The sequence below is a fragment of the Salvelinus namaycush genome, chromosome 30 (assembly GCF_016432855.1).
Source record: "Salvelinus namaycush isolate Seneca chromosome 30, SaNama_1.0, whole genome shotgun sequence".
Lineage (NCBI taxonomy): Eukaryota > Metazoa > Chordata > Actinopteri > Salmoniformes > Salmonidae > Salvelinus > Salvelinus namaycush.
Genome location: NC_052336.1, coordinates 23,382,071 through 23,400,562, shown reverse-complemented (window position 1 = coordinate 23,400,562; position 18,492 = coordinate 23,382,071). Strand labels below are relative to the sequence as shown.

Here is an 18,492-nt window from a genome sequence, read left to right as displayed (position 1 = left end):
GGTTACAACGCGGCAGTAATGTGCTAGCACGTAGGAACATATCCAAAATGCAAGTAAGATGTTAGTCTCCATAGCATATTTGAGCCAGTGCATTCCTTTCATCTAACATGGATTTTTCCTTTTCATATTTTGGCATAGCACTCATACCACATAAAAAGTCATTTTATCCAAAATCCTGCACACGTGACCTTTTGTTCTTTTGATACTCATTTTAAACTGAGTACATCCACACATCTATCTGGAGACATGAAGCCTGTAGTGTGAGGGATTGTGGGGAATACATAGTGAATACGTGTGAGTGTGTGTGTGTGCGCGTGCCTTCAGGCTACACATTGTCTCCTGCACGCCTGTTTTGAACCTTAATAAGCCCAGCCCACTCTGAGCTCCCTGGATGTGAGAGGGGACAGAAAATGCTCTCCTTACACTTCAATTTCACGCATATTTTCTTTTGCGACTAATGAGAGCCTTAAATACGGCGCCAGACGTCAGGCACGGCTGTGAAGGCTGACATTTTCACATACAGCGGCACCTTGTCACCACGGATGAAGTCCCTCTACCTGGCAGCTGACGGGTGTGTGGGTGTGTGTGTGGTTGTTGGTCTATAACTATGTGTCGGAGTTTATCTGTGAGGTGGTTTTGGTGACAGGACCTGACGCAAAACATATTCAGCGGCTCAAAGAAGAAAACCATAAGGACAAAATATGAAGTTGAGAAACAGTCCTCCATCCCTCCTTCTCCACCTCCTCTGTTGTGAGCGAATGGCCTGATTCATGGAGAGGCAATGGGCCTAGTATCTGTAACCAACAAACTAACTGTCCTGATAGACTGCATTTAATTGTTGTTGCATATAGCTGAGGACTTGAAAGCCATGAGCTCATCGCTGCGGCATTGTTGTCATCCTCCATGAGGCCTAAACAACGGCCTCCCCTCTCTTAAAAAAAAAAAAATCTACTATACACACAAAATGGAAGTCGGGGTTAATTACAGAGCAGGGAATAAAATGGTGAAAATGAGACAGCTAGTGCCAGGGTTTATGCAATTATCTGCTACATCCAGTCATCGAGATGGAGGGGGAAGGGAATATCTCAGTTCACATATTGTTGTGTTTGTGAATGGAGATGCCACACAGCTACGAGTTACCTGCTGTTCAGTATGTGGATTCTATTTCCCCTTTCCTATGTAGCCCAACACAACCACATGGAGAAGATCGCAGGCAGGAACAAGTATGACTGATACACACACTTGATGGACATGTGATACTGGTGCCACCACTATAGTGCTTGGGTGGTGTCTGTCTCTGAGGCTCCCCATAGTGGCCCCTGATATGGCCCATAGGCTATTCCTGTTCCAGGCAGAGCTTTGTGGAAACACACAGGATGATGGTGTGACAGCTCTCATCTTCTGCAGGGCCCTGCCACTCACTGTAAACTCGCCTGGAACTCATCACCGCCAGAAACAATTTTCAGTTTAATGTGCTCATTAGAAAACGCACAGCACCTACATAATCGTGAGCCACGACACACAGTGTTATTGCAAAAACGGTTTCCTTTTTAATGCTGCAGTAGAAAAAAAGGTTATACGAAGTCATATAATGGGTGCTTCATTGTCAACAACAACAACAAAAAAACACAGAATGCATAACAGTGTCTGTGCTGTTTACATGCCAATATTTTACACCTAAGATTTCCTTACACTGGCAGCTGTCAGTTACTTCAGCAAATGACCTGCCAAAAATGTTGCAGAACTGTCAATCAGAGGTGAGGTAACTATGGTTACCTTTCATATCCCCAAAAGATAAAGCTGCAGTGTGGAATTGTGGGAGAGTAATTAGACAGAAAAAAAGAACCAAAGGCATTCTACGATATGAAACAACAACCAAGAGTGCTTATAAATAAGAGGATACATGTGGAATTCTTCATTACTTCATAAAGTAACATCTTTTGTACAACCTTTTATCTTTTAATGTTCAAATACCGGCACATGTACTGTCTTGTACTAGAGGTTTAACCCTTTGAGCACGAGGTGGAAATAAAAGATTTCTGGGTAATTTTGTTCCTCTTATTTTCATATCATTTGATTAAATAACATATTTATAAAACTATTGTGCAAAACAATTTCATTAATATCTTCATATATTGTGCACCAGTAGATAGTCATACTCCTCTTAAATTAAAAATATAAAAATGATGCATAATTTAGACAGGAATTAGTATATATGTTTTTATATACATTTTTACACAGACCTGAATTCATAAAGGTCCCTGATTAAACAAAGTAAACGACTTCAGATTGAGATTTTGCATCACATACAATGCATCTTTAGAGATTGGTTGTTGGACAGGGACATATAGTACTTTCATTGTGCAGCTTACAAACCACACAATAGCTTGGTCAATTCCAATCTAAAATAGTTTGTTTTGAGAAGGGTTTTGGATCATTCGGGTAGAAGTGCTTGGCCGTACTCAGAGGGTTAAATTTCAGATGCTGACACCAGCACATAAAGATCACATTAACAAAAAGAGAGGGAAAGAGAGAGAAAAAAGAAAAGTGCACCAGATTTAGTTAACCAAATGTTAAACTAAACTGTTTAATTTATGCATGCAGCTTATCGCATCTCACGGATGCCAAAATATAAAGAAATCAAATCCAATTTACACAACTTTCAAATACATACCACTTCATTTTAAAATATTGTTCAACCTTCATTTGTTTTATCAGTGACAACAGCACCTCTTTCTTCACATTTAGAAAATGACCTTCTTTTCAAAAAAGGAGAGCATAAACAAACAAAAGCTTCTTGGGCCAGAGTGAGTCTCCCTTTAAAGAAAATCAGAAACCATGTGCCGAAACTAAACAGTAGTTCCACGGCATCTTTGTGCAGTTTCATCACTTAATAGTTTTTAGTCCTTTTTTTGAAAGAAATGTCTGTGAAAGGCTAAAGATAGACCAAGAGAGAACGGGAGAGAAAGAGAGTGCAGCATGTCCACAGCTTAGTGCTACTGTTTCTCTAGCTCACACACATACATAAGGTGGTCCTCTGGGGATTTCCCATGGGTCTTGCTCAGGTGGAGCTTGACCGCGTGCTTGCTTGCAAAAGTCCGGTTGCAGAGCTTGCACTGATACGAGGTGCTGCTACCGTCCTCGTCAGGGGAGGGGGACAGGGAGTGGGCGTGGGAGAGGGAGTGAGGGTTGGAGTGGGAGTGGTTGGAGAGCAGTTTTTCGGACAGGCTTTTGGTGTGACGTGAGATCTGGCTGACAAGCTGTTCTCCAGACAGTTTGGCCAGGTCTCTGAGTCTGAAGCCCAGGTGAGACTCCAAGTGGCTGACGTAGGTGGAGGGGGAACGAATCTGAGAAGCACAGTCGCTGCAGAAGAACACTGGGTGGCCTGAGTCCAGGTTTTTTAAGAACTTCGTCCCTCCGGTTCTCCTCAGCTGGTACTTGACGTTGGCCAGCCAGTGGCTGATGGTCGTCATGGAGAGGCCTGTGAAACGAGAGATGTGCATCCTCTCCTGGGGGCTCAGGTCTGACATCACATACTTCCCATCGCCAGTCTGCCGGAGGCTGGCAGTAAACTGGGCCTGTAGGATGAGCAGGTGTTGGGGGTTCCAGTTGGACTGCCGGCCCTTGCGTTTCTGGGCTGGAGAGATCTCCTCGAGCTCCTCTTGAGTGGAACCCTCGATGTCAGACCTTTCCGACAGGCTGGTGGGCGTGGAGGACTTGGAAGCTTGACTCTCGGTGAGGTTTCTCAGCATGTCTGATATGTCAGACAGGGCGTTCTCACGCAGCGGGGAGTTGGACATGAATGAGGCCACAGCAGAAGAGGCCTTGGCCATGGTGGCTGTGGAGGAGGGGGAGCCCGAGGAGGATGTTGATGTGGATGACGACAGGGCAGCTGAACCCAGGGAGCTACTCTTTTCATTCTTGCCTTTGGTCAGGTCTATTGGCTGGTCGTTGTTGACGTGGTAGAAGTAGCGGTCCAAGTGCTCGTTGTGTTTTTTGGTCTGAGCTGGGGTGGAAGCGGCGACCGCGGCCTTCTCTGCCAGGTTGTTGCTCATCTTGAAGAGCATGCTCATGGGGTCCAGGGACGGCAGAGCAGGCTTGGCTGCCTTACCCAGGTGGACGTTCATCACGGACTGAAGCGCACTTAGAGGATTGACGAAGGGCTGCTCTGGCGGGTGGTCTGTAATAATGGCTGTGCTGCCACACAAGGCAGAGATGGGGGATTTGACAGCAGACTCCATTCCATTCTCCAGCGACTCCTTCATATTGGCGTCACCGTTACAGTCTTTGTGGCTGCCTCCTCCGATGCTCTCGGGGGTTTTAGACCCTCTCCTCTCTTTGGGGGACTCCCCTCTGGCTGACTCCCCTGCCTCGCTGCTGCAGGGGGAGGGTGTGGCTTGTCTCATTGGGGACGCCCTTACACTGGGCTCCCGCATCTTCTCCTCCACCTTGGCTACTTTCTCAGTCACCTTCTTCACCAGCTCCTCCATGGCGTGGAAGTTGTTTTTGGGGAGAGGAGAGGTCTGGCGGCTGGGCGGGGAGATCAGAGGTTGGTTTTTGGCATTTTGGAAAAGGGTCTCTCCTCCAGGGAACATGTACTTCAGGGCTGAGCTCTTCCCTGAGTGGGCCAGTGAGAGCTTCATGATGTTGGGCAGCTGGTATGCAGCATGGATGCTGGGGTAGCCCCCCCAGCTGGGAGCACCGTTCTGTGCTTTGTTGATGGCTGATGTCACTGTGTTCTCCAAGGACTTGAGGATGTCAAACCCTCCCTTAGGGCTCTCCTCCAAATCCTCCTCTGTTAAGTAAGAGTATTTGGAGGAGATATCGAATTTCTCCTCTGTCTCGTCATCTCCGGTCTTCTTGTCTTTGCTGCTGTTAGTGGTTTCCTTCATACATTCCTCTTCCTTCTCCTCCTTCTTAATCTCCACAGCCATGGCAGGGGAAATACTAGAGGGAGGAGGTATGGGTGGAGGAGGTGGGGAGAATGCTGTGGCTGCCAGTGGCACAGACTGGAATTTCTCCTCACCAGCAGAGATGATGGGGATGGGTGCTGGGGGAGACTCCATGATGGGCTTGCCTTTCTTAATGGCAGAGTTTGTGACCTTGATGAAGTGACCGGTCACCATCATGTGTGCTGTTAGCTCCTGAAGTGTATCGTGGGAGCTGCCACATTCCATGCATTTCAGGATCTGGGACTTCCTGGACTCGAACTGCCAAGCATAACTGGCTCCATTCTGGTGTCCGTAACGGTTGTTTGGGGTGATGTAGGGGTTGGATGCCTTCTGGAGGGGGTCATAAGGGTCATTTAGGGAGGGTTTGGGGGTGCCCCCATTGGAGTCTGGGGAGCTGGGGAGGTCGAGCTCGATGGGGGCTCTCTTCCGGGCGGAGGAGATGATCTTGGCTGCCACAGGAGTCAATGGCTCCTTCAGAGGCACTTTCTGGTAGTGTTTTGTCTTAATCATGTGGACACTGAGGTCCTGCAGAGACTCAAAGGAATGTCCACAGTACATACACTTCAGGACCTTCTGGGCATCTTCTTTCCCTTCCATCTCCAGGAGGGATCGTTTACGTGGCTTGGACCAGCGCTTGGTGCCGTCGCTGTCTGTCTCGTGGTTGTCATCACGGTAGTGGCCTGTCTCATTCATGTGTACAGTCAGCCCCACCAGCGTGTCGTAGGCAGCACTGCAGTCCTTGCAGCGGAACTTACTGGCACCTGTGAAGATGGAGCCGTAGAGCTTTGTGCTCTGACGGTAGAGCTGCACAGTGCTGAATAGGTTGTTTTGAACCGCTGCTGGGTGGTTGAGCCGGTTCTGGTTCTGAGAGACCTGCTGGAGGGTCTTGGCCACGGCGGACTGGTGCCAGTCGTAACCATTGCCATTGCTGCCACAACTGCTGCTACTGCTACTGCTGCTGCTGCTGTGGCTGCGTGGAGGTTTCTCCACCGCTGGCGGCTGGGTGAGGTTGAGGTTCAGAGACGACCAGTAAGAGTTGGTCAGGAAGCTGGTGTAGATGGCCTTCATCTGCTCCAGGCTGTCTGGCCCGGTGGTGGCGCCGTCCTCCGTGGCTATAGCTGTGCTGGTGGCCATCACGACAGAGGATGATGGCGACAAGGGCGTTAGTGGCACCTTCGCAACCTCCTCCTCATTTTTGAGAGAGGCACTCTCAAAGTCTGACATGCGGTCACTGGACTCACTCAGGTGAGACTCATTGTCCAACTCATGGCCGGAGAAGTCGGCCACGAGGGAGTCGTGGAAACCAGGCCGGTCATTGAAAAGGAAGTCCTTGTCTTGGCACATGTACTTGACCGCAGGCTCCTCCTCCCCGGCAGAGTCCTCCCCTTCCAGGTCCTCATCGAGCAGGGCAGCCTCCTTCTCATCCTCAGGGGCATACGCTGAGGGAACAGAGAGAGAAACAGAGAGAGGATTGTTATTACCACAGCACACCATGTCTAATGATGAAGATCTCCAATTTGGCATTCTTGCGATGCCTTGCATTTCAGACAGCTGATAGAAATACTAGAATGTTCTTTCCATATCAGAAAAACAAAGCAATCACAGACGAGACCACTTCATATCATAAGCTGTTGCTGTAAATCCATTTCAACTTCCCCATTGCATTTACATTGTTTTCCAAATGGAGTAAAGTTCCAGCCTCCCTCCCTCCCTCCCTCCCACCCCCTTTGTTCTTTACTGCAGAGAATGAGAAAGACAGAGAGAGAAGAGGGAGAGGAAATGGCTCTTCAAACACAACTTGCCACCTTATTCTTCTCAAGGGGCAACAGCTTGAAATTAAAACTAAATTTGAAATTAATGAAGCAGATTCTGGAGGTGGCATTCGTTTCTGAAGTAATAAATTACTTGTATCAACCTCCGAGACAGCAGTTCCTGTCTGTCAATTAATATGTCTTACGCTTCTTCTTCAGCCTCTAATGCATTTCTTAACAGACACACTCACCATTTAAGCATGCATTTCCACCCATTGCACGGCACAGGCTCGCCTACTTGTAAATACAAATGAACGTATGTGCGTTTCCAACGCCAAATCTCTCAGAACAAAACACATTTACTTCAATTACAAAAGATGAGAAAGTCGAGTTATTATTTACAGTTTAGCCTGGAGAGTATGCTTTCAATTTATATTCAAATCCCTCCTGTTTAAAACAATCAAATGTGGATTGCAGTGAGATGGAAAGACACAAATAAAAAAGCACTTTCTATCATTGCGCAGACACATACACACAAATGTATTATTTTGCGATGGAGGCTGTCTGAAAATAGTGAGCCGGAAGACAAGCAGAGTTTATAGACAGGACATTGGGATAATGCTGTACATTCCTGACCGTTCCTGATTCCTAGCTGTTCATCATTCATTGTCCAGGTATGTAAACTAAGGGCAAGAATGACACTGACCATGGTCCGCAGGTGCACACATTAACAACTGCTAAAGGTCACTTGAATATGAATGATCTCAACAGTCAGAACATTGTCTATACGAAACCTATAAATCCGCTTCAATATGGGACACTATAACACTATAGCAACAAAAAAAACAATCACTTAAAAGAATGGAAAGTATTTACTAAAGAGTATATGAGCTTTGTGGGGAAAGCCACAGCCTCTTCAAAAGGTACAGTTATATCTGGTGACATTGGGTAGCTACCTCCAGAACCGGGTAGCTACCTCCAGAACCTGCCAGCCATGTCACACAACACGCTCCAGCAGTGTTACTGCTGACTTCTACCTCGGCGCGGTACTGAAGGTGTGAGCACTGCCTCAGCCCAGACACAGGGAGAAATCTCTGTCATTGTCAGTCGGCTCATTTTGTTGCCTTTGGCAGTGTGATGCCGCGGGATAAACAGATGCACTGAAACACGCAGCAGCTCCCAGTCGTTGCGCTGCGGTAAAAACGCTGTGCCTCCAGGCAGTCGTCCGTAGCCTTTCAACTGAACAAGCAGACTGCCTAATGTTCAATCTCACACATCAGCATGCAGCAAGTTGGAATCGTGTGTGCTAGTGTATAGGATGTATACAACATAATGCATTGTTAAACAACTACTGAACCAGAAGGAAATGTATTCTTACAGCCAATTATTTTGGTAGCATTTCTACTTAAAATGTTCCAACATTTCTGAAGAATGTCTACGACTTGTCACATAAATCTTAGGGATTACACTATTATTGTATTTAAAAAAATACAAATATATTTAACCAGGCAGGTAAGAACAAATTCTTATTTACATTGACAGCCTACCCTGGCCAAACCCTAACAACGCTGGGCCAATTGTGCGCCGCACTATGGGACTCTCAATCACAGTGATTGTGATACAGCCTGGAATTGAACCAGTGTCTGTAGTGACACCTCTAGCAATGAGATGCAGTGCCTTAGACCACTGCGCCATTCGGGAGCCCCAGAGTAGACAATAGAAACTTTTACATTTAGATGCATAATGGACATCTGCCATTTTGTGAACAGATGCAGCAATGCTCAGAAAAGCACAATTGGAATATTGAGCAGCAAAATATGGGATATCTTAACATGTAATCCAATACCACACACAACTCAACAGGCAACCCTGATCAGGCAATGCACGCACACGCACACGCACACACTGCCATCTGTTCTGAATCAGCCAAAACGACAGCTGTTTAAGAGAAGAATGCCTTTGCTCAGGAAGCAGTCAGAACAGCACACACATCGAGGCCAAACACCCATGTGAAATCTCCTTCCTCAAAATACAACACAGACTTAAAGCTGTTAAATGTAATTAAAACACACACAGAGAAAGGAAGGCATGGGGGAGGGTCATTTTAACACCAAAGCCAATTAATCTGCAGTGCAACCTTTGCTACGGCACTAAATATAAATGTATAGTTCACCTAAAACATCATTACAACACTGATTTGAATGTCATTAAAATGTGCAACTGAAAACACAGCGAGAGGCCAAAGTAATATGCCTCTCTCTGTGCCAATGTCAAGTACTTCTTCTACTGAACCTCCTGCCTCCCTCTCAAGTGTGAACAAACCAGCCAAAAGACTAACCTTGACCTGGATATGACAGAACAAAAACCAACATTGCGGGTGTGTGTGTGTGTGTGTGTGTGTGTGTGTGTGCCTACGAAGACAATGAAAGATATACTGAAAGAGAAAGGGAGGCGTTTGTGTGAATGATTCCTTTATTTACATGTGTCTACGTGTGTCTTGCATTAAAGGCATATGGAGATGGAATGTGAGGCAACACATTCAGCACAAAACACCTACTTAAACATCAGCTTTGAGCCTAAGGCATAGAGAGTAGAGAGAGCGAGAGAGAAAAGACTGGAATAGATGTGGAGGTAGGAGGGAAGACAGGCAGAGAGGAAGGAGGGAGGCCTTGGAAAGACCTCAACCCCGAGGCCACACAGGGAGCATCTCACAGGCCTCTGGACCGGCGCCAGGCCACAGGGCCCCTAAAGTGACCGTGGATGTGTGTTCCAATATTGAGTTTTCATCCCTGGTGCAGGCATGGCCAAACGCGCTCCGCCACGCAGGTGCACTTTTAATTAGAAAACGGGATGGGTGAAAAAAAAAAAAAAAAAAAGGGAGAGCAAGTGAAAATAACCTCTGAATTAATTGGCAGCGGAGAGGAAGAGAGTTTGATCTCATTTGCGGTGGGATATTAAGAGAGAAGACCCATTGAGAATGGCTCTTTGAAATGGGGGGAGAGATGTGTGCTTTTGGGATTGGGACCACAGAACCCAGAGCGATTAGTTTACTTCTCAAAATAACACATTTATCTGTATCAAAGGATTCCATATCCAAACAACCCAGCTCTGAGCCCCCAATGTATTTCCATTATATGTCATGTCCATCTGATATCGGGGCAATTAATGCACTGTATATCATTTGGGGATGTTTAAGGGGAAAACTAAACCTGAGGAATCAAATTTTTCGCTTGATTCTTTTGCAGTCTTCCCTCTTCTAATTCTTGCTTACCATTTGATACATTTAGCCAGTTGCTGTTATATCTCAGTAGCAAATGATTCTGAAAAAGCTCTTTCCATAAAAGGTCAATTCTGGTTGACATTATTGTATACAAGTCAATACAAACACTAAGGGTTCATTTTAGTCAAGAAGTATGCTGCTAGGATACAGATCATCGTCGTTACATAATCCCTCCGCAGGCAAATCATTCACATAGGCACTCTATTACAGCATGTTTACAGAACTGTTTAGGAGTGAAACTGTGGAATGTGTGTGTGTGTGTGTGTGTGTGTGTGTGTGTGTGTGTGTGTGTGTGTGTGTGTGTGTGTGTGTGTGTGTGTGTGTGTGTGTGTGTGTGTGTGTGTGTGTGTGTGTGTGGGGTGGGGGTCTGTAGTCACATGCCTTTAGCAGTTGCACAGTTTAGGTTTGAACGGCAGTTTCAGACAGACCACGGGATGAATTTTATCAGATGACGGAGACTTTATTAGCCGTCTCTCTCCAAGGGCTGGGTCATGGGAGCATTTCTTCAAGGAAAAAGCAGGAAGGAATCATCACGGCAGCCAATCAAATATCCCCCAAGTTCATTTACTTGGCCTGGTTAGAACGGAGAAGAGGAGCAAAAACCCGCAGGTTCCATGAATACCTTTCTGTGTCGAGGTGAAGGTGGAAAGGGAAAGAAGGGCTAGATGTTTGGTAATGAAAGACGCTAAATATAGCACCAAACCCCACGTTCATAATGGGAGGTAGCTAGCTCCAATACAGCAGTAGGCCTATCTGCTAAATGATATCATTAGAAGGAGAATGGTTAGTAGCCTTAAGCTGACACTGCCAGTGTGGTAGTGGAGAATATGAGATAGCAGCAGACCCTGTCTCTGTCCCTCCCCTCTCCTCCCCTCAGATCCCCTCTGATGAGATCCTATACCTCCCTTTCTCCACCCCCCTCGCCATTCGCCGCTGCCATGATCCACGTTAATGAAGTTAATTGAATCTGAGATCAATAATGCTTCATTATTGTGATTTGACATGCACAGACAAATTGGTTGGGTGGCTGTGTGTGTTCTAATCTGGTGTGTATTCAAGTGTGTGTGTGTGTGTGTGTGTGTGTGTGTGTGTTTGTGTTTGTGTGTGTGTGTGTGTGTGTGTGTGTGTGTGTGTGTGTGTGTGTGTGTGTGTGTGTGTGTGTGTGTGTGTGTGTGGCAGGAAGGTGGGTAAGGGGCAATTGCTGGCCGGAGCGAGGGATTGAAGAGAGGGAGAATGGAGGCGAGGGATCGCCGAGGCGTACCATCGATCGTAGAGAGACGGCCATCGACCCAGACGCCTGACGAATGGAGCCAGGTCTCCAAGGCTACAAGTAAACGCTGCCTCCGAAAGGAAAGGCTACTTTAACCAGCCTCCCTACCCCGCCCAGCCATCTCTGTACAGCCCAAGACCACCAGGCCCCATTGAGATGGATTCAAATAGCAATGTAGCAGAGAGAGAGAGAGAGAGAGAGAATGCAAAGGAATCTGTGACATAAGGATACGTATCAAAAGCACCTGAAAATGACCTAGGGACTACGTATTGTAATTGCATATACATTGAGCTGGCGGGCCGGCCAGTGCCTGGCTGTGTGACGATGAGGCGAGGTGAGCGTATATCTGAGTGAGGGTGGATTAGGGGAGATAGAACAGGTTAGGTAAGAGCGGCGGCGGATGGAGCACGGTGGAACTGTAAGATTATGCATGAACACCGGTGCGAGCGCGGCTAATCGGCTGCTCATGCCACTCAGTTGGAGAGCGGCTGACAGCGTATTTACACACAGTGCCTCGCCGTGCCGCCGGCTCCAGGTGCCTGCCTACATACCTGGGCCATCCCTTCGCCAGGGTGCTTCCCCAGCCCATCCCCACGCCTTGACACTCCACAGCGCCGAGCGCAGAGAGCTACTGACGCGTTCTCAACTCAACAACTCAACCCCCCCCCACTTCCCCAACCCCTTCCTATCTATGCTCTCAGAGTCGGGAGACGGGATGAGAGGGTGGGGGTGTAGAAATAAAATAAGGATCCCCTATCTAGAAATGAAAGAAACCTTAAGTTCAGGTTGTTTTCTTAAACGGTACCGTTTAATGTACAAATGACCTTGACTAACCTGTACCCCCGCACATTGACTCGGTACCGGTAACTCCTGTATAAAGCCTCATTATTATTATGTCATTTCATTGTGTTACTTTAGTTTATTTCAGTACTTTAGTTCATTTAGTAAATATTTTCTTAACTCTATTTATTGAACTGGTTGGTTAAGGGCTTGTAAGTCAGCATTTCACGGTAAGGTCTACACCTGTTGTATTCGGCGCATGTGACAAATACAATTTGATTTGATTTGCTTTGCTCAGTGTTCACAGACAAGTGGAGGAGCATTGTGCTGGGAGACGCTGACTAAGATGTTCCGGAATAAAAGCAGTGTTAGTCGAGGCATTCTCCACGAACGAATAAAAACAACGTTAATGACCAAACCCCTACTATATTGGTTTTGTACTCATTTTGGATTCCCTAACCACGATTAGTATCTTGCCTTTATCATTCTTAACACTACTCAAACCACATAAAACCACGGAAATAGTCGGTGGCGAATCCTAGACTGTCAGACACATTGAGCAGTGACACGGAGTGCCGTGTTTCTCAAATGTACACACGGGCTCAAAATGACCCCATTCAGACAGGTCCTCCGACACACCACACAGCTCTGAACGGACTTCCCCCTGAGAGACAATCTTACTGTGAAGTTTACAAAGGCAGAGACAAGGTCAACATTTCCCCGGTTGGCCTGAATGACTAATACTAATGGTTTCTGTGTGAAATGCTGGCTAACAGTAGAGGGCTAACGGTAGAGGGCTAACGGTAGAGGGCTAACGGTAGAGGGCTAACGGTAGAGGGCTAACAGTAGAGGGATAACAGTAGAGGGATAACAGTAGAGGGCTAACGGTAGAGGGCTAACGGTAGAGGGCTAACGGTAGAGGGCTAACGGTAGAGGCCTAACAGTAGAGGGCTAACAGTAGAGGGCTAACAGTAGAGGGCTAACAGTAGAGGGCTAACGGTAGAGGGCTAACGGTAGAGGGCTAACAGTAGAGGGCTAACAGTAGAGGGCTAACGGTAGAGGGCTAACAGTAGAGGGCTAACAGTAGAGGGCTAACAGTAGGGGGCTAACAGTAGAGGGCTAACAGTAGAGGAGGCACGAATCATTAGAACAAGTGTTTTTCTCTGTCTTGTCCGTCCCATCACATCTACCACCAAGATGAATACCCTTAATAGGACGATGGGTAGACAGTTAGTTGGGTAGTTGATCGCGGAACTAGGCTCCCGAGTGGCGCAGCGGTCTAAGACACTGCATCTCAGTGCAAGAGGCGTCACTGAGGTACCTGGTTCGAATCCAGGCTGCGTCACATCCGGCCGTGATTGAGAGTCACATAGGGTGGCGCACAATTGGCCCAGTGTCGTCCGGGTTTGGCCGGAGTAGGCCGTCATTGCAAATAAGAAGTTGTTCTCAACTGACTTGCCTAGTTAAATAAAATAAAAAACAAATATGACTGTTTCTTTCTATTTCGCACACACACACTCCCTCAGCCGCAACTAGAATAGACATATTTCAAAATGCCAGTATCTGACAGAGACCGTGCCTGGCACACCCATAGCACAGCACAGGCATAGTGGTTCACAGAGAATGTGATTACTTATTAAACAGCAATACTAAAAAAGGACCCCTTCATATCCATACAAACTGCCTGCGTATATTAGTCTATCTAGCCAAGGGGTTATGATAATTGACTCCCTAAACATCCATTACTATGCCGCTCTCTGATGCTCCCTGCATGAGACGGCGGCCAATGGAATCACCCCCTGACAGTTAGATGTGGGCTGGGGGTTGGGGTTATGAGCTGTGCGCCAGCATCCCTTCCAGCACGGTCTCAAACGGCCCACGAACAGACAGCACACACACTATTATCAAGAAGAAACGATGATCTCAAGCAAATTGTCCGCCAGCCTCCCTTTGTTATTCAGATGTGCACCACTTTGAGCAGTCACATTCCTAAAGCACAGGGCAACCAGAGGTCACAGTCATCCGTTCCCAAGGGGAGGGAGTGGAGGGAGGGATGGGGGACTGCTGGGGTGTACACAGTGATCCAACCAGGGCTGAGCAGGATACATCATTTCCAACATCTCTCATCATTATCTCCTTGAGTCTCTCTGGTATCTCCTTGAGTCTCTCTCTGTGTTCCGTCCATCCCTGCCTCCCCCTCTCTCAATGCTCTATCCTTCCCTGTACTGCCCTGCCTCCTCCTCTCTCAATGCTCTATCCTTCCCTGTACTGCCCTGCCTCCTCCTCTCTCAATGCTCTAGCCTTCCCTGTACTGCCCTGCCTCCTCCTCTCTCAATGCTCTATCCTTCCCTGTACTGCCCTGCCTCCTCCTCTCTCAATGCTCTATCCTTCCCTGTACTGCCCTGCCTCCCCCTCTCTCAATGCTCTATCCTTCCCTGTACTGCCCTGCCTCCTCCTCTCTCAATGCTCTATCCTTCCCTGTACTGCCCTGCCTCCTCCTCTCTCAATGCTCTATCCTTCCCTATACTGCCCTGCCTCCTCCTCTCTCAATGCTCTATCCTTCCCTGTACTGCCCTGCCTCCTCCTCTCTCAATGCTCTATCCTTCCCTGTCCTGCCCTGCCTCCCCCTCTCTCAATGCTCTATCCTTCCCTGTACTGCCCTGCCTCCTCCTCTCTCAATGCTCTATCCTTCCCTGTACTGCCCTGCCTCCTCCTCTCTCAATGCTCTATCCTTCCCTGTCCTGCCCTGCCTCCCCCTCTCTCAATGCTCTATCCTTCCCTGTACTGCCCTGCCTCCTCCTCTCTCAATGCTCTATCCTTCCCTGTACTGCCCTGCCTCCCCCTCTCTCAATGCTCTATCCTTCCCTGTCCTGCCCTGCCTCCCCCTCTTTCAATGCTCTATCCTTCCCTGTACTGCCCTGCCTCCCCCTCTCTCAATGTTCTATCCTTCCCTGTCCTGCCCTGCCTCCCCCTCTCTCAATGCTCTATCCTTCCATGTACTGCCCTGCCTCCCCCTCTCTCAATGCTCTATCCTTCCCTGTCCTGCCCTGCCTCCCCCTCTCTCAATGCTCTATCCTTCCCTGTCCTGCCCTGCCTCCCCCTCTCTCAATGCTCTATCCTTCCCTGTACTGCCCTGCCTCCCCCTCTCTCAATGCTCTATCCTTCCCTGTACTGCCCTGCCTCCTCCTCTCTCAATGCTCTATCCTTCCCTGTCCTGCCCTGCCTCCCCCTCTCTCAATGCTCTATCCTTCCCTGTACTGCCCTGCCTCCTCCTCTCTCAATGCTCTATCCTTCCCTGTCCTGCCCTGCCTCCCCCTCTCTGCTCGAGTCCCACTCAGAACAGAATCACAGGACTGTGTCAGTCTACCATTAGAGAGGGCTGCTGGGTAATGGGAGAGAACAGATCTGGCTTGCTGCGATCCCTTCGGCCTTGCTGTACTTTCTCTGAACACGCACAGACCCACCCACCCACACACCCACACACACACAAATACACACTCAAACGACAAGCCTGACACAGATAAGACGAACAGAAAACACACGGCATCAAAGAAGAGAATACTGAATACAAACCCTGATATCCCTTTGTCTCACTGAAACACACACAGAAGGACGACACACACAGACTATAACAAAAATGTTAGAGGGGAAATAATAGCTATTTCCAAACCATAATACCCAGTGTTAAGAGCGGTCGGCTCTGTGATTTAGGTGGTCTGTGGAGATGTCAGTCTGCAGTCCCTGGGAAAGGGAGGAGAGAGCAGTCCTAATGGGGAAGTGGCTCCCAGCTCCCATCCCTGCTCTAGATTTGGTTTGTCACTGGATATCCATTACCTGCCAGTCTCCTCTGATCTCTTTGGACAGCCCTGATCAAAAGATGTCATTTGACCTACTCGGCTAGGCTCGGCCGGGAAGTTAGCGCCGGGCCACGGGGAGGCGCGGGACGACCTGCCCGCAAATAAAACGACAGCATCACTTTAACGTCCCGTCATGTACGGGAGGGCGATTATGATAATGCCAGATCTGTCAGAACAGAAACGGACAGAAAGGCAAATCGCTGGCGCTGCCGCTAATGTGGAGGATACAGCCCTCTCCTCTCTCTCTTTATAGTCTCCCTCTCCCGCTCACACACACTCACACTCTTGTCTCTTTCGTTATTGGGTTTGTGTGAAGGTGGAGAGGGAGAGAGCGAGAGAGCTCCAACAGCTGAGAGGGTGGCCAGGGCTACTGTGGTTGTTTGAGGCTGTGTCAGGTCTAATCTGCTAGCATGCCCTGGGCCCCACTGCATCCTAATGCCGACATGTTTGTTTATACTGATTTAGTCGCAGGATGACGCTCCAGATAGGATTGCGGACACCTGATTGCTTTTGATATTGCCTGGGCTAAATTTAAAAGCAGCATTCGGGGGTTGAGCTGTGGGCTGGACTGGAGCCGTGACTGACAAACACGCATGTCAACATGGGCGCACTCACACACACACACACATCCTCCCACGCGCACACAAATATACATACACACATATACGCACAAACACCACACTCAAACACACTAACAAAAAGAGGCATACACACCCACAACCACAATGCGAAACTTTGCTGGGCCGTTGAGCAATAAAAGGTATGAAATGTGGAGGGTTTTAGAGGAAAGAGAAACGGCTAGCAATAAAGCTGGAAAACAGCAGCAGTCCGAGGTAATTTAGACTGCAAAAACACAAACCATTAAGTTTGAGCATTATCTTTTAATTTAATCTTGAATGATTTATAATCCATCACGCAAGGCTTCAACCACATCCAATTATTCTCTGTGGCTTGATTGACAACAAAGGTGATTTACGAAGCTAATAAAAAGTGATGTGCTCTCAGCTCCCTGTGAAAATAACCAACCGGACTGAGACTTTAAAGTGACACGGGCCCCCTTTCTTTAGAGCCTGCCCACTTCCTGAGTGCAGATGAGATCAATAGCCCAGGCCTTTGGGTGGAGAGGGTGTTAGGTTATGTTATGTTGGGTAGGGTGGGGCAGCGGGTGTGGAGGGGGGGATACCCCAACAATCACTTAACGATCTCCCCACGTAAAAGATAAATCACTCCGTGCATCCCACTCTGGTGTGCCAGAAACGTTGGAAATCAAAATGTCACCCATTCTGACGGGAAGGGCTCTGTATGCAAGGCCGAGTGGTAATATTATGCTTTAATTCCTCCAGCCGTGGTGTATGTGTCATCTTATTCCGGGCTTTATCGGCTAATGTTCCGCTCAATCACTTGATATTAATGAAAAGCAGAGAGCAGAGGCTGGGGGGGGCCCAGAGTTCACATGCATATCAATGCTATTCCCCCGATGTCATTAAGAAATATTCAACTGTTTACAGCGGTAAGCCATGTAGGCCTACTTAATGAAGCTTTAACCCAGAGTTACAAATAGGCCCTGTCTCCTATTTCTATAAAAATCCCTATTCCAGCTCACTCAACATTCACCAAATCTGCATTCATATGAAATGCTGTTCAGAACAGCCACCTGAGCATGGATAACACGCTATAAATGCTGCACAATTCCAGACAATTGTTTATTTGCAAAACAAAAATACATAAACTGTGGTTTAAATGTGTGTGTGTGTGTGTGTGTGTGTGTGTGTGTGTGTGTGTGTGTGTGTGTGTGTGTGTGTGTGTGTGTGATTGTGAGCCCCCCCCCCTTCCCTTGTGTCCTTTATCCTGGCGGAGGTGAAGCTATGTAGGGCTAGGCTATGCCAGGCTAGGTGAGAGGAGGGGTTTGGCCCAGAGGGCTGACTACTGTCCTAGTAAAGCAGCAGAGAAGCCTCCGCGCACAGCCAGAGGCAGAGAGGAGGGGAGCGCTGGGGGACTGAAGGGGAGGGTGGGCTGTGCAGGGCCGTGCCGTGCTGGGCGCTACGTGCTGAAATGAAACACAATAGGATGTAAACAGGATGCGTAATTATGACACCACTGATCCAGACATCACGGCTGCTGGATGACATAACGTGGACCACGCATACTCACACACGCACGCACGCACGCACGCACGCACGCACGCACGCACGCACGCACGCACGCACGCACGCACACACACACACACACACACACACACACACACACACACACACACACACACACACACACACAAAGAGCGAGAGCGAGGTTAAAACCCATGATCCTCCATGCCACAGACCATAACCTCTGCCCACATGCTCTCTAACCACTTCCCCCTATGAGAGTACCAGTATATCACATCTCAAGAGGTCCCTCACTTTTTAACTGCCGTATAAAAAGAAGTAGCATTTTCCCGCATCGTTAGAGACATTGACATAATGCGTGTAATACCGTCCGTGTATGCTTTAGCCATCCTACATTGTGTCGCCTGTGTAGTAAAAAAGCCTTTACATATTTTACCATTTTGTTTTAAATAACAACGGTAAGCCAATTCATTTTAACATTTTAAAACTGACCAAGT

At 47.9% G+C, this 18,492-nt stretch overlaps 1 protein-coding gene across 1 annotated transcript in view; it reads right to left on the bottom strand.

The window, feature by feature from the left end:
- Positions 1–1,533: 1,533 nt before the first annotated feature.
- LOC120025063 (teashirt homolog 3-like) overlaps positions 1,534–18,492 on the bottom strand; it is a 48,758-nt gene continuing 31,799 nt past the window's right edge. The window contains exon 2 of the mRNA XM_038969499.1: positions 1,534–6,391. Coding sequence (XP_038825427.1) covers positions 2,997–6,391 — 3,395 coding nt within the window. The 3' untranslated portion in view covers positions 1,534–2,996. The remainder of the gene's footprint in view (positions 6,392–18,492) is intronic.